This window comes from Mustelus asterias, chromosome 1, assembly GCF_964213995.1.
Source record: "Mustelus asterias chromosome 1, sMusAst1.hap1.1, whole genome shotgun sequence".
Classification (NCBI taxonomy): domain Eukaryota; kingdom Metazoa; phylum Chordata; class Chondrichthyes; order Carcharhiniformes; family Triakidae; genus Mustelus; species Mustelus asterias.
The window spans coordinates 173,757,347-173,783,140 of record NC_135801.1 but is presented as its reverse complement, the minus strand read 5'-3'; the positions used below and the strand labels follow the sequence as shown (position 1 = coordinate 173,783,140).

The following is a 25,794-nucleotide window of genomic DNA, read 5'->3' as shown; positions in this document are numbered from 1 at the left end:
AAATAAAGTCACATTTCCTTGTGAACGTAACTTAACCCAAGCTATTAAAATCAACAGTTAAGACCACTTCCTATCATAATTTCAGAGGATAAAAGTTTCCTCTCTGGTACAGATCAATTAAAGCAATGCATGGTTTATTTAAACATAGTGTCATTTGTGGCCATTATGACAGCTTCAACTCAAAGGAGCTTCATCATAAAACAATAAAAGAATTTTGTTTCTTCACAAACAACTATTTTCCTGGTCCCCAGCTGCCTTGACTGTTAATTGTCCAACAAAAAATCAAAATTGAACCACTTAATTTTAAACTATGGTTGCAGAATGAAATCCATAGATATTACAGGTTGTAAAAAGTAATAGAATTATCTTACAGAATCAGCCAGTGGAGGCACCCAATGTGGATGGACACCTCATTAATATGCTGAAATGCTAATCTGCATGTGATTAGTGGGCATTCATGCCAATTCAATGCCCTCCTGGCATTCTCCCACCTCTCCACAGCATCTGGGCTTTGGTGCAGGTCATAACCATCATGGACCTGGCATGTTGTACTACAAGGGTGGGTCAAGGAGGTAAGTGCAGTCCCCACGTACCCGTCTGCTGCTGCCAGGATGCAGAGGGAGGATTCTCCAAGGGTCCTGGGAGTTGAGTGGGCTCAGGATGGGGGCTAGGGATTGACCTACGGTCTTCCCCCGGGATGGGCGTCTCGTGTCTAGACTGCCCCTTCTAGTCCAAGAAACCTGAACATCACTTTTGGCGTGGTGACTTCAGGCATCTTTCTGATCAAAGTCCTCACTCTGGTTTGTGGACTGTGACAAATTTGAAGTGGGTTGGTCACTTTAATCGCCATGCCCCCTGGACAACTGGCAAGCTTCCGAGTCACAGCAACACTCCATTCTGCAGAAGGAATTCCTCTTCTCTCTGTCAGAAGCTGCAGGTGTGGAAAGATCCCTTTCAAGTCCCCTGACTGACAGAAGATGTCAATGTCAATGGAGAGATTCCTTTCTCCACAGCTGCTCACTCAGCTTTGTTTTTTTTAGCACAGCTCTTATTTCTAGTCTCTGAGCCCTCCTAGAAAGCACATAACCTTGTAAATTTTCTGAGGTGCTTTGGGTTCTTTCAGTTTCTCAGTCAAGTAGCTTTAACAAGTCTTTGTTTGACAGATCAATGTATTTTGCCCAGCAGGCAGCCAGCTGTGTTTATTTATCTTTGCCTTCACAGTTAAGTGCATCTGAAGTACCATCCCCCCCCCCCCCCACCCAATTTGAGAAAAGAGGAACTGAAAGCACTTAGCTGCTTTGAACTTGCCTACAGCTGTTCTAGTTGACAATAAAGTTGTCAATGAAAGGCAACTTCAGAGCAGCTAAGTGCCTCAGATGGAGGTGGGAGGGGCTGCGCTGTGAGGGTGGGGATTACCCATTCCTTCGGTGGCCGGGGGAGGATGCCCCTCTGTGCTGAAGGGTTTGGGGTGCTCCCCTTGCCTGTGGGGGGGTCGCCATTCCCATTGTGGACGGAATGGGGACGGCCTCTCTGTGATCCCTTTAAAACAGCGCCCGATCTCTGAACAGCCAGAGTGTTTCCCACAAATTTGCATCACTCAGGTGGGAGAATCCCACCTGGGAGACACTGCTAGCCCCAGTGGGAACCACTCGTGTATTTCCGCTGGCAGGGGGACTTAGAGTCCCATCAGGAGAATCGTGGCCATAAATGGAATCCCTCCAAATAGCAAGAGTTATTGCAAAGAATCTGTAAATATTGATATAGCTTTTATTGAGAAGAGATCCCAATGTGTGCATTTGTTCTTCCTCTTTACCAAGCATGAGATTTAATTGGTTATCCTCTGGGCAGCATGGTAACACAGTGGTTAGCACTGCTGCCTCACAGCACCAGGGACCCAGGTTCAATTCCTGGCTTGGGTCACTGTCTGTGCAGAGTCTGCATGTTCTCTCCGTGCCTGCATGAGTTTCCTCTGGGTGCTCTGGTTTCCTCCTACAGTCTTAAAAGTGTGCTGGTTAGGTGCATTGGCCATGTTAAATTCTCCCTCAGTGTACCCGAACAGGCGCCGGAGTGCGGCGACTCGGGGATTTTCACAGTAACTTCATTGCGGTGTTAATGTAAGCCTACTTGTGACACTAATAAACAAACTTTAAAGTTCAAAACTTCTCCCAACAACTGACACAGTGATTGGTTAGGACCTGGATTACACTGCCTGAGAGTGTGGTGGAGACAGGGTCAATTGAGGGATGGGGACTGGATCATTATCTGAAAAGGACGATTTGTAGGGCTACAGGGAAAAGGCATGGGATGGAGGGTGGTGTTGGCAGTGGTACTAGGTCAGTTGCCCCTTCAGAGGGTCAATACAAGCTTAATGGGCCAAATGGCCTCCTTCTGTGCTGTAACCATTCCATGAATTACTGCCAGTTTCATTCTTAATGTCAATGAGAGCCAGATTTTAATTCTATGAGTGAGTGGGATTCGAATGAGTTACCTCACTACACTCAGTGAGTGTAGTGAGGTACTGGTAAGGGTATCATGGTCAAAGGTGGGTACCAGCAGACAAGAAGGTGGGTTGAAGTGTGTCTACTTCAATGCAAGGAGCATCCAAAATAAGGTAGGTGAACTTGGGGTGTGGATTGGCACTTGGGAGTACGATGTTGTGGTATTACGGAGACATGGGTAGAACAAGGATAGGAATGGTTGTTGGAAGTTCCGGGGTATAGATGTTTCAGTAAGTGTAGGGTAGCTGGTAAAAGAGGTGGAGGAGTGGCACTGTTAATCAAGGATAGTCTAACGGCTGCGGAAAGGCATTTCGAAGGGGGTCTGCCTACAGAGGTAATATGGGCTGAGGTTAGGAATAGGAAAGGAGCGGTCACGTTGTTAGGAGTTTACTATAGGCTCCCAAATAGTAATAGAGATGTGGAGCCAGGCAGAGAGGAAATGCCCAAGTGAGGGAACCATGGTTCACAAAAGAGGTGGAATGTCTTGTCAAGAGGAAGAAGGAAGCATATGTTAGGTTGAGAAAACAAGGTTCAGTTGGCTCGATGGAGGGTTACAAGTTAGCAAGAAATGAGCTGAAAAAGGGGCTTAGGAGAGCTAGGAGGGGGCATGAGAAGTCCTTGGCGGGTCGGATCAAGGAAAACCCCAAGGCTTTTTACTCTTATGTGAGGAATAAAAGAATGACCAGGGTGAGGCTGGGGCCGGTCAAGGACGGCAGTGGGAATTTGTGCATGGAGTCAGAAGAGATAGGAGAGGTGATGAATGAATACTTTTCTTCGGTGTTCACCAAGGAGAGGGGCCATGTTTTTGAGGAAGAGAGGGTGTCACAGGCTGATAGGCTGGAGGAAGTAGATGTTCGGAGGGAAGATGTACTAGCAATTTTGAATAAACTGAAAGTTGATAAGTCCCCTGGGCCTGATGAAATATATCCTAGGATTCTTTGGGAGGCAAGGGATGAGATAGCAGAGCCTTTGGCTTTGATCTTTGCGTCCTCACTGTCCACGGGGGTGGTGCCAGAGGACTGGAGAATGGCGAATGTTGTTCCTCTGTTTAAGAAAGGGAATAGAAATGACCCTAGTAATTATAGGCCGGTGAGTCTTACTTCGGTGGTCGGTAAGTTGATGGAAAAGGTCCTTAGGGATAGGATTTACGACCATTTAGAAAGATGCAGCTTAATCCGGGATATTCAGCACGGATTTGTGAAGGGCAAGTCTTGCCTCACAAATTTGATAGAATTTTTTGAGGAGGTAACTAAGTGTGTAGATGAAGGTAGTGCAGTTGATGTCATATACATGGATTTTAGTAAGGTGTTTGATAAAGTCCCCCACGGTCGGCTTATGAAGAAAGTAAGGATGTGTGGGATAGAGGGAAGTTTGGCCGATTGGATAGGTAACTGGCTATCTAACAGAAGACAGAGGGTGGTGGTGGATGGAAAATTTTCAGACTGGAAACCGGTTACCAGCGGAGTGCCACAGGGATCAGTGCTTGGTTCTCTGCTATTTGTAATTTTTATAAATGACTTGGAGGAGGGGGCTGAAGGGTGGATCAGTAAATTTGCGGATGACACCAAGATTGGTGGAGTAGTGGATGAGGTGGAGGGCTGTTGTAGGCTGCAAAGAGATATAGATAGGATGCAGAGCTGGGCTGAAAAATGGCAAATGGAGTTTAACCCTGACAAATGTGAGGTGATTCATTTTGGTAGGACAAATTTAAATGTGGATTACAGGGTCAAAGGTAGGGTTCTGAAGAATGTGGAGGAACAGAGAGATCTTGGGGTTCATATCCATAGATCTCGGAAGGTTGCCACTCAAGTGGATCGAGCCGTGAGGAAGGCCTATAGTGTGTTGGCGTTCAGTAACAGGGGGTTTGAGTTTAAGAGCCGTGGGGTTATGCTGCAACTGTACAGAACCTTGGTGAGACCACATTTGGAATATTGTGTGCAGTTCTGGTCACCTCACTACAAGAAGGATGTGGAGACACTGGAAAGAGTGCAAAGGAGATTTACCAGGATGCTGCCTGGTTTGGAGGATAGGTCTTATGAGGAAAGGTTGAGGGAACTTGGGCTTTTCTCTTTGGAGCGGAGGAGGTTGAGAGGAGACTTGATAGAGGTTTATAAGATGATGAGGGGGATAGATAGAGTGAACGTTCAAAGACTATTTCCTCGGGTGAATGGAGCAGTAACTAGGGGGCATAACTATAGGGTTCATGGTGGGAGATATAGGAAGGATGTCCAAGGTGGGTTTTTTACTCAGAGAGTGGTTGGGGTGTGGAATGGACTGCCTGCAGGGATAGTGGAGTCAGAAACTTTAGGAACATTTAAGAAGCTATTGGATAGGCACATGGAGCACTTCGAGATGATAGGGAGGAAATAGCTTGATCTTGGTTTCAGATAAAGCTCGGCACAACATCGTGGGCCGAAGGGCCTGTTCTGTGCTGTACTGTTCTATGTTCTATGTTCTAAAACCTCACCCTGAGTGTTGGTAAACTGTTCAACAGTGAGGACATGTCACCTGGCCATGATTGACCTAACATTAGACACCTGTCATTCTAGTCAGGGTCACGAGGCAGGAATGAAACCTGGTCGACTGTTAAACTTGTAACTCCATTTTCACCCTGACTCAGATCAGACCACACATTGCAATTGGTGCTTTCCTGTTTGGAGTGGCTCAGTCCCACACCATGTATTTTTAAGCTTTCGGGAATATATTCTTTCCTTGTCAATTTATAAGATGTGGCATTGATCAAAAACTGATGGGCTTTGCTGCCTTTCGTGATTTATTCCTACTCGAAGGGTTATTTTTTTCTTCTCGTCAATGAGGGATTTTTCGGAAAGGGAAAATCAATGTTGGGCTTGTTTCATCTCTGGGATGTATCATACTAACCACTGGTTTATTCCCGCTGTATACAGAACGTGAGAACATGGGCTTGGCCAGTGATATTTCAATGGCCATTTCCTAAACCATAGCCAGGGCTTGACAGGAAGAATAGGGCATGAAACCAAAACCAACCAGGGCCCTCACAGAGGCTGAATAGGATCAGGTATTTGTTTAGAGATGGAGGGGAGAAGTGGTTAGTAGGAGGATGGTGGGGGGGTGGTATTGAGGGGGTGCTGGTGGGAGGGGCTGTTTTAAGATGGGGAGTATGGTTTCTTGAATGTCCTGAAGTTTAAAGTGCCTTTTTATTTGTTTGCGTAGTTTTCCCACCCACAGCCAGCAGGTCATAAGAGTCGTAGAGGTTTACAGCATGGAAACAGGCCCTTCGGCCCAACTTGTCCATGATGCCCTTTTTTTAAAAACCACTTAGCTAGTCCCAATTGCCCGCATTTGGCCCATATCCTCTATACCCATCTTACCCATGTGCCAGTGGTGCGGGAACCGCTCCTACTCGAGGCCATGGCTGATCGGAGCCAAAAGCAATAGGTGTAGTGGAGCTTGGGTTAGGAGGTTGATGGTTTTATTGATTGTGGAGAGGATGCAGAGAGGCGGTGGCAGCAATGTGGTGGTCAGAAGGGATGCAATCACAGTGGCGGGGATGTAACACTGGACCCCCGTCCTGGCAGGGAGTAGATGGGGTTCCGGGTATGAGAGCAGATGGTGAGCAGGGTTTTCAATCTCGGGGGTGGGGATTTACTGAGCTGATTGTTGGGCTTGGATGAAATATTCCTGCCTCCCTCCTGACAACAACCAGTGACAAGGAACAGTACAGGAGGCACTTTGCTTATGGATTCAGCTCTTTCACCTGCTGCATTTCCTGAGATCAGAGAAACTTAGTCAGCTGTGGTTAACATTGTTAAAATTTAAGAGTCATATGAAAGTATTTCATACTTTCAGCATGGTGGCATAGTGGTTAGCACTGCCGCCTCACAGCGCCAGGGACCTGGGTTTGATTCCCAGCTTGGGTCACTGTCTGTGCAGAGTCTGCACATTCTCCCCGTGTCTGCGTGGGTTTCCTCCGGGTGCTCCAGTTTCCTCCCATAGTCTGAAAGACGTGCTGGTTAGGCGCATTGGCCATGCAAAATTCTCCCTCAGTGTACCCGAACAGGCACCGGAGTGTGGCGACTAGGGGATTTTCACAGTAACTTCATTGCAGTGTTAATGTAAGCCTGCTTGTGACTAATAAATAAACTTTAAATACTTAGAGCGGATTGGTTGCCTCCTCCAGTGCAACCAAAAGATTCAAGAGGGTTTGGGTTCCTATCCCTGATTTTTAGCTTTTTCACTTCTCACTTAAACAAAGTCCACCCATTTTGTGCTGGGGAGAAGTGGGGTGGGGGGGTGGGGGGGAATTAAAAGTTCCTGGATAGAAAAGTCCTGAAAAGAAATTAATGAAATCATTGCTTGCACAAAAATGAGCAAGGAATATTTTAATTAGAAAAGAGCCAGAAGTAAACTTTTTCTGTCCAGAACGTGTATTTACTCAATTTATAACAAGAATATGTAACTGAAACACTTTTCTCCTTTAATTAATTTGATACAAAAGTATAAAAGGTATTAGGTTTAGACAACTATAGAATTAAATACAACAATATACAAGCAGTCAACTATATACAGATGCATGTTCATTGGAAACAATGTAGGAAAATGGAGAAGGAACAGCAACATAATCCCTTTGTGAAGTAGAGGCTGTGCAGACAGAGGATATTAGCAATTTATAGTGATATGAGCTAGTAGTCCTTTCAGTATTAAAAAAATGCACAACGCTCAAATTCTAATAAACAAGTAAGTGCAAGTTAATTTTGCGGATTCTGCTTTATGTAAATCTTGGTGAGCACAGCATAACTCAGTGTTATAAATTGTTTTTAAAAAAGTTCAATTGAACATTGGGAATAGAAATTAGCCATTCAGCCTCTCAACCCTGTACTGTCAATCAGTTACATCCATTTCTCCAAATTCATTTACAGGATGTGGACATTGCTGGTTAGGTTGGCATTTATTTTCCATCCCTAAAATGTCTGGTCTTTGTCTCAACTCTGATGTACCCACATTTCTTCATTATCCTTTATTCCAAATCCCTCGATTCCCTTACTTAACATTCCAGCTCACCCAGCATCCAGAACTTCTTTGGACAGTTCCAGATTTCAGCTACCCATTGCATGAAAATGTGCCACCTATATTTATTCCCAAGGGGCTCCAGCTCTAATTTTGGGATGATGCCTTCTCATTTGCCCCATCCCGTACACAGGCAGATACTGGAGTAAATGTTTTTTTCCCCCACACAGAGGGTGTGGGAATCTGGAACTCACTGCCTGAAAGGCTGGTAGAGGTGGCAACCCTCACAACATTTAAGAAGCATTTAGATGAGCAGCTAAAATGCCATGGCAAACAAGGCTACGTACCAAGTGCTGGAAATGGGATTAGAATAGATAGGTGACTTTAACTTTCCAAATATTGATTGGAACCGTTATAGGTCGAATAGTTCGGATGGGGCAGTTTTTGTACAGTGTGTGCAGGAGGGTTTCCTGACACAATATGTGGGTAGGCCAACAAGAGGTGGGGCCACATTGGACTTGGTGCTGGGTAATGAACCGGGCCAAGTGTTAGATTTGGTTGTGGGAGAGCACTTTGGAGATAGTGACCACAATTCGGTGTCTTTCATTATTGCAATGGAGAGGGATAGGGCCAAACGGCAGGACAAGGTTTATAATTGGGGGAGGGGTAATTATGATGCGATTAGGCAAGAATTAGGGAACATAGATGGGAACAGAAACTGTCAGGAAAAGGCACAAATGAAAAGTGGAGCTTGTTCAAGGAACAAATACTGCGTATCCTTGATAGGTATGTCTCTGTCAGGCAGGGAGGAAATGGCCGAGTGAGGGAACCATGGTTCACAAAAGAGGTTGAATGTCTTGTCAAGAGGAAAAAGGAAGCGTATGCAAGGATGAGAAAACAAGGTTCAGTTGGGTCGCTTGAGGGATACAAGGTAGCAAGGAATGAGCTAAAAAAAAGGGCTTAGGAGAGCTAGGAGGGGGCATGAGAAGTCCTTGGTGGGTCGGATCAAGGAAAACCCCAAGGCTTTTTACTCTTATGTGAGGAATAAAAGAATGACCAGAGTGAGGTTAGGGCCGGTCAAGGGTAGTAATGGGAACTTGTGCATGGAGTCAGAAGAGATAGGAGAGGTGATGAATGAATACTTTTCTTCAGTGTTCACCAAGGAGAGGGGCCATGTTTTTGAGGATGAGAGTGTGATACAGGCTGATAGGCTGGTGGAAGTGGATGTTCTGAGAGAAGATGTATTAGCAATTTTGAAAAACCTGAGCGTTGATAAGTCCCCTGGGCCAGATGGGATATATCCTAGGAGTCTTTGAGAGGCAAGGGATCTGATTGCAGAGCCTTTGGCTTTGATCTTTGGGTCCTCACTGTCCACGGGGATAGTGCCAGAGGACTGGAGAGTGGCGAATGTTGTTCGTCGCTTCAAGAAAGGAAATAGGAATGACCCTGGTAATTATAGGCCGGTTAGTCTTACTTCCATGGTCGGTAAGTTAATGGAAAAGGTCCCGAGGGATAGGATTTATGACCATTTGGAAAGATGCAGCTTAATCCGGGATAGTCAACACTGATTCGTGAAGGGTAAGTCTTGCCTAACAAATTTGATTGAATTCTTTGAGGAGGTAACGAAGTGTGTAGATGAAGGGAGCGCAGTTGATGTCATATACATGGATTTTAGTAAGGCGTTTGTTAAGGTTCCCCATGGTTGGCTCATGAAGAAAGTAAGGAGGTGTGGGATAGAGGGAAATTTGGCCGATTGGATAAGTAACTGGCTATCTCATAAAAGACAGAGGGTGGTGGTGGATGGAAAATTTTCAGACTGGAGACCAGTCACCAGCGGTGTACCACAGGGATCAGTGCTGGGTCCTCTGCTCTTTGTGATTTTTATCAATGACTTGGAGGAGGGGGCTGAAGGGTGGGTCAGTAAATTTGCTGATGACAACAAGATTGGTGGAGTAGTGGATGAGGTGGAGGGCTGTTGTAGGCTGCAAAGAGACATTGATAGGATGCAGAGCTGGGCCGAAAAATGGCAGATGGAGTTTAACCCTGATAAGTGCGAGGTGATTCATTTTGGTGGGACAAATTTGAATGCGGATTACAGGGTCAACGGCAGGGTTCTGAGGAATGTGGAGGAACAGAGAGATATTGGGGTCCATATCCACAGATCTCTGAAGGTTGCCACTCAAGTGGATAGAGCCGTGAAGAAGGCCTATAGTGTGTTAACGTTTATTAACAGGGGGTTTGAGTTTAAGAGCCGTGGGGTTATGCTGCAACTATACAGGACCTTGGTGAGACCACATTTGGAATATTGTGTGCAGTTCTGGTCACCTCACTATAAAAAGGATGTGGAAACATTGGAGAGAGTGCAAAGGAGATTTACCAGGATGCTGCCTGGTTTGGAGGGTAGGTCTTATGAGGAAAGGTTGAGGGAGCTAGGGCTTTTCTCTTTGGAGCGGAGGAGGATGAGAGGCAACTTAATAGAGGTTTATAAGATGATGAGGGGGATAGATAGAGTGGACGTTCAGAGACTATTTCCTTGGGTGGATGTAGCTGTTACTAGGGGGCATAACTATAAGGTTCATGGTGGGAGATATAGGAGGGATGTCCGAGGTAGGTTTTTTACTCAGAGAGTGGTTGGGGTGTGGAATGGACTGCCTGCTGTGATAGTGGAGTCGGATACTTTAGGAACTTTCAAGCGGTTATTAGATAGGCACATGGAGCACACCAGAATGATAGGGAGTGGGATAGCTTGATCTTGGTTTTGGACAAAGCTCGGCACAACATCAAGGGCCGAAGGGCCTGTACTGTGCTGTACTGTTCTATGTTCTATGTTGATGGCCGGTGCAGATGTGATGGACCAAAGGCCTCTTTGATGTACAACTCTATGACAGAGAGGGAGTTGGGATCTTACAGAGCCTGAGGTGTGAAGGTACCACTTCATATAACAGCAACGTCACATCAGTATTTTAATATTCCATTTCCCAGCATTGACAGGCCACTGGTCAGGAAAGTCAGTGGGAAAGACGGCAGAGTTGGGGATCATTGGAACCAGTGCTCAGAAACTAGTAAAGGTCAAGGGTTGGTGATGAGACCAGCAAGTGGAAAGGGAAGTGCAGAGCTTTAGGATGGAGCGGGGTTCACAACCCAACAAGCAGGAGGGAGAGGAAGATTGGGGATGGTGAGAAATGACCCATCACAGCACCAAAGATCAACAGGAGGTCAGACTGAGTGGATGGAAAAAGTGCACCTGGCTATTCCTGGGCTCCTGGGGATTGAATTAAAGAATACCTACCCTGTGTAGCTGCATTTCCCCAATCTCTAGGCCTTGGGCAACCTGGATGGAAACCCTTATATATGATTCAGGTTTCCACAAGCACTATGGGAGGCTGATTTAAACATTATAATGTTCCCAAGATGGAATACAGTCATCACCTGCAACCGACTAGCGTAGAAACCGCAACTGACACAGCATCCACAGCATTTTGAGCAGCGAGGTTTAATTTTCCTCAAATCGGAGTGAAAAGTGGTTTCTGACTTCTCTCCTAAATGGCTTAGTGCTTTCTAGATTTGCCCAGTTGAAGATATCTCCCGATTAAATTATTATAAATACCTCCATTAAATCACCCTAAACTTCCAAAACTCAAGTGATATACAAAGCAAGTTTCTGTAAATTCTACTCAATTTGACCCCTTTAGGTTGTGGTGAGTCATTCTGGTAACTGCGTACAGCGCTTCTACCAAGGCCTTGATGAGGGAGATAGGCCTTTCGAATGTACAATGTATATGATAGATGCATCTACACACCACAAAAACAAGGACATGTTACTATCCAAACTATGCCAATGCATACCGGCTTCAAACGAGACATTATAATTTTAGTGAACAGGAATTTGTATCAAGGGATTTTTAAAAAAAGCAAACTTACTATACGAAGATATGAAGTAAACATAGGGTGGGATTTTCTGGTCCTTACTGCCAGCGGGATTGTCCAATCCCAAAGGTGACCCTCCCCCCGCAGTGAGTTCCCCAGTGGCAGGGCGGGCGGGCCATACAAAATGCCATTGACATCAGTGGGACCAGGAGATCCTGCCGGTAGCCAATGGCGAGTCGATTCTGCTGCCGGAAAGCACACCGTAGAGGGGCCGGAAATTCCTTCCCATCGTAATTATGTTTTACATATGGATAAAGAACATGAGCCTTGTGAAAATAAAGACCAGCCGTGATCACAAATATAGGATTGGCCTGGACTCGAGCGTTTCTGATTTATTCGGTTCACTATCCCTTAATGGCACATTTACTGGTGACTGCTATGTTCAGAAGCCTTTCACACTAGCGAAGTCAATAAAAAGTAAATGATTCACTAATGTCCCACTGGGGGAGAAAATCTGCCATCTTTACCTAGTCTGGCCTCCACTGCTGCCCGAGGCCTGCTTGCAGCAGCAGGGTACTTCCCCTCATCCCATTCCCGCTGTGAAAATTGGCACAGCCATCAGGAGGCAGAATCCTGAAGTTGAGAAACGGCCTGACTCGAAGATGAAAATCTACCCAGAGTCTACACTAATTTTAAAAAGTCTGAAAATACTTTTAAAAAGCAAAAACTTCATAGAATGCATCTAAAAAGTTTATTTATTTATTAGTCACAAGTCAGGCTTACATTAACACTGCAATGAAGTTACTGTGAAATTCCCCTAGTCGCCACACTCCGGCGCCTGTTCGCGTCAATGCACCTAACCAGCACGTCTTGCAGAGTGTGGGAGGAAACTGGAACACCCGGAGGAAACCCACACAGACACGGGGAGAACGTGCAAACTCCACACAGACAGTGACCCAAGCCAGGAATCGAACCCGGGTCCCTGGCGCTGTGAGGCAGCAGTGCTAGCCACTGTGTCACCCACAGTAACACATTCATAAATGAGGAAACGTGCTGTCTTCATGAGATATGGGCATCACTGGCTGGCCACCATTTACTGCCCATCCCTAGTCGCCCTTGAACTGAGCAGCTTGCTAGGCCATTTCACAAGGCAGTTGAGAGTCAACCACATTGCTGTGGCTCTGGAGTCACATGTAGGCCAAACCAGGTAAGGACGGCAGATTTCCTTCCCTAAAGGACATCAGTGAACCAGATGGGTTTTTCAAACAATTGACAATGGTTTCATGGTCATCAGTAGATCCTTAATTCCAGATATTGTTTATTGAATTCAAATTCCACCACCTGCCATGGTGGGATTCAAACCCAGGTCGCCAGAACATTAGCTGAGTTTCTGGATTAATAGTTTAGCGATAATACCACTAGGCCATCACCTCCCCATAGTCTGTATTGGACTCCAGTCCTACAACACCTTTGTTTGGATTATAATTGCTGGCGGGAAGTGGGCCAGCAAGCCAGACAAATACATCAAACTCAAAACCACCGCCACCTCTCCCCACCCCATCCCATCCCACCCTACTCATCTACAAACCTGTTCCACAATTTTGTCTGGGAACTTGTGTCAACCTCCACAAGAGAGCCTTTAGCCAAGGAAAAGGAAACAGATATTGACAAATAACCTAATGAAACAGATTTCCCCACTCAGCAGAGACATTCAAAGAGAAAACATGGACCGAATTGAAACAGTTCCCTTAATCCAAGCACAATATTGAAATGTTTAATTTCGATTCGATCCGAAAGACTGAATTGGGTAAATTGATACAGCTATCTGTTACATAATTCCTTCAGCTAATCTTAACAATGCATCCTCTTTCCCAGGGAATGGTTGTGTATGTGGGTAATGTAATCTCTCAGAATGACACTGCAATAAAAGTCGATGTTCATTGGTCTACAAGGTCTTCAGATAGCATATTCTCATGATTATGATCCATTGAAACCATGCACTCGCTTGCTAAATTTGTGGAACAAGACAGCTTTTTGAATGAGAACACACTCACAAAATACAAATTAGCACTGCCATTTTCAAATCAGTTTCCATCATTATTTTCTTTAAAAGCTATTAATTAGCCACTGCACATAACATGCCAGGCAATTAAATTCAGATGATAAAAACATTCATTCTAACCACTGTTAATCTTCTCTCACAAATATCATCACGGATCAAGAACCCGGAAAGCATTCAAATGTTGCCATTTGCATCAACACCAAAGGCAGAAAAACTCAAGAGCTTGTGTTAAATTGAAATGTACACGGTATAAATAATGCAAGATGCTAAGAGTGATTTCCAGGTTGCAGTCTAATCTAAGAGTTTACTCAAGAGATTAGTTTACTGCTGAGTATGGTTTTGAATCATCGCTTACAGTAATTTGCTGTGCACTAAGAATTTGATGATAAATGAGGTGGGGGAAAACTTATGTCTCCATTTAGTCAACATCAAACTGATAGAAAAAGCACCAGCATTTACACGGAATGACTGTCAGCCTAGTTGTCATTTGAAACCCTGAATCAATAACAATTAGTTGAATTAATTATTGCATGGGGATCCACCTTTGATGAGATCCAGCCATTTAAATCCAATAAAAGATGCCAAGGTGGTCTATTGTCACCAAGTGTCACTGTTAGACACAGTTGTGCAGCACACATGGCTCCTCCTCCTGTAGCCCCGGGCATGGATTACCGCTATTGGCTGGATTCATTCGGATGTAGCGAGTTCGACGCTTCACCCCCATCTCCGTGCATTTCCCCACGCACAAGCCCCAGGATGACCAATTGGAAACCTCACAGTCCAAGGGGGTTTCTGCAATAAACAGATCAATTAGTTGCAATCATTCAGACTAGAAAATTTGTTGCAGCAAATGGAGGCAAAACACATCTCCTTCAAATTTTCAAATGTAAAATGCAACCAGGTTTATTTTAAGAAACCATGGCAATTAATTAATTACAATGGTTAAACTAAGAGGCGGCGATCTTACCGGCTTGTCCCGCTGGTCAATCAGCGTGGCGAGTTGGTAAGATCACGAGAGAGGCGAAAAGCCTCTCTCGGGCGATACGGTGGCACAGTGGTACATTTAGATGATAGATCAGAACTTGAGTGCTGATGATTTCCCTCTTCCATAAAGGATTTGTGAAGCAGGTTGCGAGTAATTAATCCTGGATCAGTTGACAATTTTAAAGAAATAATTTGATCGAGTAATGGTTGTTTGGAAAGGGGATTGTGAGTTAAGATATTTGATCAGTCCGTATAATTTACTCACCAAGTGTCACTGTTATACACAGTTGTGCAGCACACATGGCCCCTCCTCCTGTAGCCCCGGGCACAGATACCGCTATTAGCTGGATTCAGTCAGATCCATAATTGACTGTCTCAATCTATAATTGGTAAAGGCAGCCATAGATTGAGACAGTCAAGTATGGATTTTTTTTATTCTTTCGTGGGATGTGGGTGTTGGTGGCAAGGCCAGCATTTGTTACCCATCTCGGATTACTCTTGAAATGAATGGTTTGCTAGGTCATTTCAGAGGGCAGTTAAGAGACAATCACATTGCTCTAGATCTCGAGTCATGTATAGGTCAGACCAGGTAAGGACAGTAGATTTCTTTCCCTAAAGGACATTAGTGAGCCAGATGGGTTTTTACAACAATCACTTCATGGTCACCATTACTGAGAGTAGCTTGATATTCCAAAGTTAAGTTCCACCTGCTGCCATAGTGGAATTCAAATCCATGTCGCCCAGAGTATCAGCCTGGATCTCTGCATTACCAGTTCAGTGACATTACCACTTTGCCATCATCTCTCCCTACCAACTGTAGAAGGGTCAGCCTGGATGGGTTAGAAGATCTGTCCTTGCAGATTTTCAAAGAGGATTGGGTTATCTCACCACTCTCACCAACTTTTACAAATGTACCATAGAAAGCGTTCTTTCTGGTTGTATCACAGCTTGGTATGGCTCCTGCTCTGCCCATGACCACAAGAAACTACAAAGGGTCATGAATGTAGCCCAGTCCATTACGCAAACCAGCCTCCCATCCATTACTCTGTCTACACTTCCTACTGCCTCGGAAAAGCAGCCAGCAAAATTAAGGACCCCACACACTCTGGATATACTCTCTTCCACCTTCTTCCATTGGGAAAAAAGATACAAAAGTCTGAGATCACATACCAACCGAGTCAAAAACAGCTTCTTCCCTACTGCCATCAGACTTTTGAATGGACCTACCTCACATTAAGTTGATCTTTCTCTACACCCTAGCTATGACTGTAACAGTACATTCTGCACTCTCCCCTATCCTTCTCTATGTATGGTATGCTTTGGCTGTATAGCGTGCAAGAAACAATACTTTTCACTGTATACTAATACATGTGACAATAATAAATCAAATCAAATCTTATATTGATTTATCTCCTTTTTAGAAAACAATAAGGGAGTTGGAGGAACATTTGGCCAAAAGCGGAAACTGAAACTTACAAGGCCAAAAGCACTGAAGGAGGCTATTCAGACTATTCTGCCTGTGCTTTTTATAGTCCTACTCTAGGTTTGTCTAGAAATGTCATGGAAATCTGGAATTCAGATCAACCAGTGTTGAGCAATCTAGACAAAAATTAGACACTACTGTAAGTTATGTAGATTTTAATGGGGAATATTCAACTCACCTGACACAGAGTCATCAATCTCATTGCCCATGGGAATAAGGTTAGACGTAGCTGGCAAAATCCCAATTAAGCGGTTGTCCTTCAGCTTTGTCAGTAACACTCTGGCTATGGGAGGGAGTTGTTTCAGTCTGGGATAAAAGAAGGAGTTTGCAGGGTGGTTTGGTGAGCTTGACGTTATCTGAGTGATGAAGCACAGACAACATGTTAACTGTCAGATTAGTGGCAATTTTCGTGACCCATTATATTGCAATTACCCAACATACCCTCTATTTCTTTATACTTTACATTTACACATGGAACTGTATTTTCCTTGCCAGTTAATTGTTGCTTTGACATTACTAGATTTATTGTGGCTTAGCTATATTAACACTAAATCATAACTCTTTACCATCTAATTTAAACCAACGCTTTGTGATTCACAGATGAATATTTGTAAACAAAAGAAAAAAGCATTATGGTCAAAATTCCTCCCCTTGTATCCGACATGTGATAGAGTATAGTGCCCCTCATCTCCCACTTGCATTGACTTGTGATAGGGTGATGGGGTACAGGATCACAGACACATGCTGCCCCCTCCAATAAGCACTAAGCTCGGCACAACTGATGCCACAGGTGTCTGCTGCTCCCCCTCTTCTTGGCGGCACGGTGGCGCAATGGTTAGCACTGCTGCCTAACAGCGTGAGGCACCCAGGTTCAATTCCCAGCTTGGGTCACTGTCTGTGCAGAATCTGCACATTCTCCCCATGTCTGCATGGGTTTCCTCCAGGTGCTCCAGTTTCCTCCCACAGTCCGAAAGGTGTGCTGATTAGGTGCATTGGCCATGCTAAATTCTCCCTCAGTGTACCCGAACAGGCACAGGAGAGTGGCGACTCGGGGATTTTCACAGTAACTTCACAGCAGTGTTAATGTAAGCCTACTTGTGACACTAATAAAAAAAATAAAGGGTGGATTAGCCATGGTAAATGCGCATGGTTATGGGGATGTGGGGGATGGTGACCCTGGGTGAGATGCTCTGTCAGAGAGTCAGTGCAGACTCGATGGGCCGAATGGCCTCCTTCTGCACTGAAGGGATTCTAGGGTTCTATGACAACATACACCAACTTCCTATTAAACCTTAACCTTTCATTATATTGTTACCTCAGTGATAACCTCCTGGGGAATAGTAGCAAAGTTTGGAGAAGAAAAGGTGAACCCACTGTCTGTCCCAGCATCGTAAGGGTACAGATCTATAGAAATTTGCTCTTTCCATTTATCTCCTTCACACAGGTTGATGCTGTCACCACCTACGAACCAATCTGGACTTGGTACAATACGAACCATGAACGATACCTAGGAATAAGCACAAAGAATTTGGTGAATCCTAATGTACTGTGACAGTGCAAGCAGAACCATGAGCATCAGGCGGTTAGCAATGCACTACAAACATTTCAACTGTGCATAGTGCTGATTGATTCATGTTGAGGTTTTGTTCTGCTAGTTCTCATGCAGTCGGCAGGGTAGGTAGTAAAAGGGAAATGAAAACAACATCAAGATGTGATGGGTGAAAGTGTAATATATCCCAGCATTTTCTGTTTTTAATTTTTTTTTTGCATTCAGTTCTTTTTGCCTATTCTCTTTTGTCCTGTGTTTGGCTTAGTGTTGGAAAGATGCTGGGTCCACTAGCTGACCTGGAGTGAGTGTGCTGAATTCACTGAGAAAGTTCGCCTCAAAGAAAGCTCACTCCAAATTAACACCAACTGTGCCAAGAGCAGTCAAAGTTTGGTTCCTGTTGCACCAACAGCTTTCTCTCGCCCTGCATCACTGTCCCACTTAGTTACTTTCATTTGATTTTATTCTCCGAATATCTTTGTTCTGTTTGTTTTGCAAAATGTCTCCCAGAGATGTTCTTCACACAGCATTACAATCATCGTGAAAAAGATTTCCTGGCTGACAGTATTCAATATTTCCAGTTCGTGACTCCAACTCTTTTCCACCTCTATTTTGTTTGATTGCCTAATGGAGGTGCGGGGGTGGCATGTCTTTCGCTTCAGATTGCTCTAACCCAAAGGAGCAGATGACTGATGCAATTTACTCTTCTATGTTTTAAATTGAAAGCGTACATAAACTAATTGTGGGTTATATTTATTTTTGCTCACACACCAACCTGCAATTCACTTCACACCATGCAGGTTGGGTGTTGGGTGGAACGGAATGCCCCCCACCCCCACCTTGCCAGAGGTTGGCTGGGAGCTGGAGGCTGTCTCATTGGGTGGGAAGTCATGGGATGGAGAGCCCATTGCCTTCATACCCCTCTCCACAGAGTAAGTCAACGAAGTTTGAAGTCAGCCTTCCTGTCCCTGGAGCAGTTTGAGTCCTTAAGGGCCCCAATCCCGCAATGGCCGGGGGCTGCCCATGCCACCATGCCCTGGTAGCCTGGCTGCCATCTGAGTGAGGGATGGAGTGCCCTCCTGATCAAGCAACCCGTGCCTCATTGACAGCCCAATGGTTCTGAAAACCCTTCTGAAAACATCCCCACCAGTCTCCACACCAACTGCTCCCCCCCAGCCCCACCTTCCCCCCCCACCATCACCACCCCTTCACATGGGCCTGTCTGACTGACCCCAGCAAGCCCACCCCACTCATGAATACCTGCTCCTCCAGGTCTTCTGCAGTCCCAGCAGTGTCCATTGCTCACGGTGGGTGCTACAGGGACCAAATAGCTGCCAGCCTGCAAATTGGCCGGCAGCTCTTGGAAGAGGGATCCCACCCTTCAGGAGCACGGGAACCCCAATGGCAGGCCATTGCCAGACTGGCACTTAATCCTGTAGGGGGCCGCCTGGGAATGGCCATGGAGGAGTTACCATCAACTTACCAGCTGATTGATGGGGCCACCACTGCACCATTAATTGCACCCCGTTGAGTTTGGACATGTTAAACGGGGTTTTGGTAGGTGGGTAATTTTAACCCTGAAAATCTGATGGGTGCAGGTCAGGCATGAGGCTTAAAGAATCTGAAACAGGATCCCAGTCTACTCCCCCATCCCCCCCAATTCTGTTTTAAAGGAGGCAATGAGATTGCCAACTGCTGTCAAAAGCAAATTGGATGGGCACTTAAATGGAATAAACTTGCAGGGTTACAGGATCCAGTAGATGAGTGGGGCTGACTGGATTGTTCAGCGGAGGGCCAACATGCACTCAATGAACTAAATTACCTCCTGCTGTGCTGTAAGTAACTCAAGACAAAAGGGAGGAGAGGTAACCAATTCACCAACAGGAGATAGAAAAATACATAAAGACTAGAAGCAGGAGTAGGCCATTCAGCCCTTCGAGCCTGCTCCACCATTCATTTAGATCATGGCTGATCATCAAATTTAATATCCTGATCACCCCTTATTCCTTGACCTCTTTAGCCCCAAGAGCTATATCTAATTCCTTCTGAAAACCACACAACGTTTAGGCCTCAAATACTTGCTGTGGTAGTGAATTCCACAGACTCACCATTCTCTGGGTGAAGAAATTTCTCCTCACCTCATTCCTAAAGGGCTTTACGCCTTATCCTCAAATTATGACCCCTATCTCTGGACTCCCCCACCATCAGGAACATTCTTTCTGAATCTACCCTGCCTAATCCTGTTAGAATTTTATAAGTTTCTTTGAGATCCCCTCGCTCTTCTAAACTCCAATGAATATAATTCTAACTCATTTAGTCTCTCCCCATATGACAGACCTGCCATCCCAGGAATCAGCCTGGTAAACCTTTGCAGTATTCCCTCTATAGCAAGGACATCCTTCCTCAGATAAGGACACCAAAGGAGAAAAAAGACAAGTGGTAGTTGTAGGGGATTTTATAATTAGGAGGATTGATAGCATACTTTGTAAACAGGGTCGAGAGTCCCGCATGATATGTTGCTGCCCAGTGCCAAGTTGAGGGACATCTCTGACTGGCTTGAAAGGATATTGGAGTGGGAGGATCCAGTTGGGACAAACAATATGGGCAAGACTAGAAAAGAGGACCCGTTTGGGGATTATCAGGCACTAAGAGCAAAGTTAATGAACAAGGGGCACAATCTCTGGATTACTACCTGAGCCATTGGCATAGGGATGAAAAAATTCGGGAAATAAACATGTGGCTAAAGGAGTGGTGTGGGAAAGAGGGGTTCCATTTCATGGGGCATTGGCATCAGTATTGGAACAGGAGGGATCTGTACCTTTGGGATGGTCTTCACCTGAACTGATCTGGGACCAGTGTTCTAGCGGAAAGGCTAAATAGAGTGGTCACAAGGACATCAAACAAAAAAATCTGCTCTTGCTACAACGCTCGTGGCCACTTCTGATCTGCTTTTGGAGGCAGCAGGCCTGACACCATTTGCAACCTCCTGCCCCCAGAACAATAGTTGGGTCTGACGAGGCACTAAGGTGAGTCTGCCGAGTTGAGAAATTTCCTGACCCTCGGAAGTGAAAAATTAGGCCCCTTAGGTGAGATGGCCAAAATCTTGGTCAAGGTGTTGATTGTAAGGAGTGTGTCTCAAAGGAGGAATGTGAGACACAGAGGCAGAGAAGTGGAGGAAGGAAATTACTGTGCAGGTCTCGGGGCGTAGGCAATTGAAGGCGCAGTCACCATTGGTGGAACAGTTAAAAGCTGGGCTGTTCCAGAGGCTGGATTGAGAGGAGCGCAGGCGTCCTGGAGAGTTGCGGGACTGGAGGAAACTACAGCGATAGGGAGCAGTGAGGCCATGAAAGGATTTGAAAACAAGGATAAGAATTTTAAAATTAACAAGCTACTTGACTGAGAACCGATGTAAGTCAGTGACACAGGGGTGATCGATAATGGAACTTGTAAGTTAAGATACGGGCAACAGAATTTTGGAGAGTAAAATGTGGGTCACCACTCAGGATTGCATTGGAATACGCGAGTCAGAGTGTTTCTTTTATTATTCTTTCTAAGGATGTGGATGTCAATGGTTGGGCCAGCAGTCTTGTTTTCTATCCCCAATTGCCCTTGAGAAGGTGGTGCTGAGCCACCTTCTTGAACTGCCGCAGCCTCAGTAGTGTAAGTACACCCACTGTGTTGTTAGGGGGGGACTTCAATGACATTGAAGAAACGTCAATATATTTCCAGGTCGGGATGCAAGTGGCTTGGAGGGTGTTCCCAGGCATCTGCTGCCTTTATCCTTCTAGGTGGTAGCGGTCACGGGTTTGGAAGGTGCTGTCAAAGAAACCTTGGTGAGTTGCTGCAAGTGCATCTTGTAGATGGTACACTTCACTCCCTCCATCAGCGGATGTGGATGGGGGTGCCAATCAAGTGGGCTGCTTTGTCCTGGATGGTGTTGAGCTTCTTAAATGTTGTTGGAGCTGCACTCATTCAGACAAGTGGGGAGTATTCCATCACACTCCTGACTTGTGCCTTGTAGATGGTGAACAGGCTTTGGGGGGGGGTGTCAGGAGATCAGTTACTCTCCAGAGAATCTCCAGCGCTCTTACTCCTCTTGTAGCCACAGTATTTAAGTGGCTACTTGGTTTCTGGTCAATGGTAACCCCGAGAATGGGGGGGGGGGGGGGGGGGGGGGGGGCTGTGGTTTGCCACTGACCACAATCTGCACTGGACCAGATGGATAAATACCGTGGCTATTCTCCCACTGTGCCTGTACAGAATTTTTATTCATCCCTTTTACTTTCATACATTGCGAAAGTTATTTTTTTCTCCATAAAGGGCTGATTTGACAGTCAGTATTGTAAATTTCTGGTATTCATGGAAAGAGATGACCCTTTTCCAGGAAAGAGAGTCTCTTGTTATGCCACGTCCGTGTCTCAATTTAATGGCCACACAGATCAGCACTAAATTTAATTATAGGATTTATGTCATGTTTAATTTCAGGGTAAAGACTTGATAAATTCACCTTCAAAATGGAGCTTGATGGATTCCCATTTAACATTTGATTGTTTTCAGAGACTTCAGTAGGAAAACCTATGGCTGGTGCTTCTACCTCTTTGCAGCACAGTGGTTAGCACTGCTGCCTCACAGTGCCAGGGTTCCCGAGTTGGGTTCCCAGGCTTCAGAGTTTGATTCCCGGCTTGGGTCTCTGTGCAGAGTCTGCACGTTCTCCTCGTGTCTCCGTGGGTTTCCTTCGGGTGCTCCGGTTTCCTCCCACAGTCAGAAAGACGTGCTGGTTAGGTGCATTGGCTATGCTAAATTCTCCCTCAGTGCACCTGAACAGGCGCCGGTTCTGGTGACTAGGGGCTTTTCACAGTAACTTAATTACAATGTTATTGTAAGCTGATTTGTGACAATAAACTTTTTTTTAAAAACTTAAACTGGGTAAACTGTCCATGCCAGGCTCAGGTGGTCTTTCCCCAAAATATTTTATTAATTGTACAAGAACAGTGCACATATGAAACAAACAAGGGATGGATCATTCCATTATTGGGGTGTATTTAAGCAAGAACAGAAGGGACATGTATTTTGAACTTGCCAACTCTGCTTGGCGAGCTTTAACTAGTGGTGTGGGTTCAGTCCTCAGGCCCCATATTTACAATCTATATCAATGTCTTGAATGGAGGGATAAAATGTACTGTAGCCAAATTTGCAGATGATTCTAAAATAGGTGGGAAAACAAGTTGCAATAAGAAAATAAGAAATTTCTAAATGGACATGGATAGATTAGGTGAGTGGGCCAAAATTTGGCAGATGGTATTTAACATAGATAATGTGAGATTATCCATCTTGTCCTCCTCCAGAGGCCCGAGCATCACAGATGCAAGTCTTCAGCCAATTCGATTCGCTCCTTGTGATATCAAGGAACAGCTGAAGGAACTGGATACTTCAGAGGCTCTGGTCTGACAATGTTCCAGTAAGAGTATTGAAGACTTGTGCTCCAGAACTTGCCATGCCCCTTGCCAAGCTATTCGAGTTCAGCTGCAACACGAGTATCTATCCGGCAATGTGGAAAATTACCCAGATATTTCCGTGTTGAGGTGGACCCGAGGCAAAGTCATCAAAATAGGTATACACATATATATTCCATTTCAGACTAGCAATACATGATACTAATCAAAATAGAGAATAATGGTTTGAGAAGCATCATGGGGTTAGCTAGCTAGCTAACTTGATCACATTCCTCTAGCTATTTAATCATTAAAGACACAGTTAAAGGACATTAAACTTGCCTAGTGGGGCCTCTCGTATCAGCAGGCAGCTGCTAGCAGAGCAGACAATCAGAGATAAGAATGTCCTGAGAAGAGAGATTCATTGTGAAGGCTCAGGGACAGTTGATAAGGCGCCGAGTAAATGTCTTAGGATGGTCCAGGACTGTCCATGAGCTGATCACATAACCAAGTTGCTAATTTCATTGGACCTGAATGTAATTATAACCATTATGATTCGATTGTATCCAGCTGGGATGAGCTGAGTAACTGTATAAGAATTGATGATTTTCTTAGTTCGGTGGAGTTGCACTTGGTCGGCCCCTGTGGCTTTGCCCCGCTGGCGTACTTCAATAAACTGCTTGTCGATTGAATCAGGCTTGAGCATTGAATGATTCGTTGAGTTTATTCTCCCTAACACTCTGGTACACAAAAAGCAGGACAAATCCAACCCGGCCAATTGCCACCCCATCAATTTACTCATGATCATCAGTAAAGTGGTGGAAGTGGTCATCAACAGTGCGATTAGCTGGTGTTAGCTTACATACAAACTAGGGGCAGGAGTAGGCCACTCAACTCTTTGAACCTGCTCTGCCATTCAACTAAATCATAACTGATCGGATATTAACATCAACTCCACATTCCTGCCTAACCTCTGATAACTTTTCACTCCCTTGTTAATCAAGAATAGCTTTGCCTTAAACATTTTCATAGGCTTTGCTTCCACCGCCTTTTGAGGAAGACTCACCTCAGAAAAAAGATTCTCCTCATCTCAGTCTTAATGAGCGACCTCTTATTTTTTAAATATTGACCCTAGTTCTCGATTCTCCCACAAGAGGAAATGTCCTCTCCATATTCACCCTAATATGACTCCTCTGGATCTTGAAGTTTTCAATCAAGTAGTCTCTCACTCTAAATTCTAGTGAATACAAGCCTAACCTGTCCAACCTTTCCTCATAAGACAACTTGTCCAGGTAGTAGTCTAGGAAACCTTCTCTGCACCCCTTCTAATGTAATTACAGCCTCCCTTGAATAAGGAGACCAACACTGTACACGGTGCTCCAGATGTTATTGCGTAACCTGCTGACTGATGCTCGGTTTAGGTTTCGCCAGGGTCACTCAGCTCATGATCTCATTAAAGCCCTGTTTCAAATATGGGTAAGAACTGAATTCCAGAGGAGAGATGAGAGTGACAGCCCTTGACATCAAGACAGCACTTGACCGAGTATGGCATCAAGGAGCCCGAGCAAAACTGGAGTCAGTGGGAATCAAAGGGAATATTATCTGCTGGTTGGAATCATACCTGGTACAAAGGAAGGTGGTTGTGGTGGTTGGAGGTCAATCATCTCAGCTCCAACATCACTGCAGGAGTCCCTCAGGGTCGTGTCCTAGGCCCAATCATCTTCAGCTGCTTCATCACTGACCTTCCTTCCATCGTAAGGTCAGAAGTGGTGATATTCGCTGATGATTGCACAATGTTCAGCACCATGCGTGACTCCTCAGATACTGAAGCAGTCCTTGTGGAAATGCAGCAAGACTGGACAATATCCAAGCTTGGACTGACAGCATGTGGGGGGCAATTCTCCCAAAATAATTCTAAGTATCGAATTCACGTAAAAACTGGAGTAAATCACACTGGTTTTGTCAGCGGGAGTTTCAAAATGAATCTCCCACACTCTGTGCACTGCAGAGTGCACGAGTGTGAATCGGTCCATAAACCAGTGGGAGGGGCCTACTGGAGAGGCCAGCAGCACAGCGCTGAGCGGGCCACTGCGCGTATGCCGATCTGTCAGCATCAAGATTGGTGCAAGCGCAGTGGCCCTTGTCTGCCGGCCTCCCGATTGCTGGGCAGCTCGATCACTGGCCAGTCCCGCGACCCCTGCATGACCGGCCGTGCCACCCCCCCCATGGTCCTCCATAAGAACGTAAGAAATAGGAGCAGGAGTAGGCCATCTAGCCCCTCGAGCCTGCCCCGCCATTCAATAAGATCATGGCTGATCTGAAGTGGATCAGTTCCACTTACCCGCCTGATCCCTATAACCCCTAATTCCCTTACTGATCAGGAATCCATCTATCCGTGATTTAAACATATTCAACAAGGTAGCCTCCACCACTTCAGTGGGCAGAGAATTCCAGAGATTCACCACCCTCTGAGAGAAGAAGTTCCTCCTCAACTCTGTCCTAAACTGACCCCCCTTTATTTTGAGGCTGTGCCCTCTAGTTCTAGTTTCCTTTCTAAGTGGAAAGAATCTCTCCATCTCTACCCTATCCAGCCCCTTCATTATCTTATAGGTCTCTATAAGATCCCCCCTCAGCCTTCTAAATTCCAACGAATACAAACACAATCTGCTCAGTCTCTCCTCATAATCAACACCCCTCATCTCTGGTATCAACCTGGTGAACCTTCTCTGCACTCCCTCCAAGGCCAATATATCCTTCTGCAAATAAAGGGACCGATACTGCACACAGTATTCCAGCTGCGGCCTCACCAATGCCCTGTACAGATGCAGCAAGACATCCCTGCTTTTATATTCTATCCCCCTTGCGATATAGGCCAACATCCCATTTGCCTTCTTGATCACCTGTTGCACCTGCAGACTGGGTTTTTGCGTCTCATG

At 45.3% G+C, this 25,794-nt stretch overlaps 1 protein-coding gene across 1 annotated transcript in view; it reads right to left on the bottom strand.

Moving 5' to 3' along the window:
* Window positions 1-6,844: 6,844 nt before the first annotated feature.
* spon2b (spondin 2b, extracellular matrix protein) overlaps window positions 6,845-25,794 on the bottom strand; it is a 31,389-nt gene continuing 12,439 nt past the window's right edge. The window contains exons 4-6 of the mRNA XM_078223304.1: window positions 17,196-17,387; window positions 16,059-16,236; window positions 6,845-14,205 (exon numbers count right to left, since the gene is read on the bottom strand). Of these exons, the coding sequence (XP_078079430.1) occupies window positions 14,027-14,205; window positions 16,059-16,236; window positions 17,196-17,387 (549 nt within the window). The 3' untranslated portion in view covers window positions 6,845-14,026. The remainder of the gene's footprint in view (window positions 14,206-16,058; window positions 16,237-17,195; window positions 17,388-25,794) is intronic.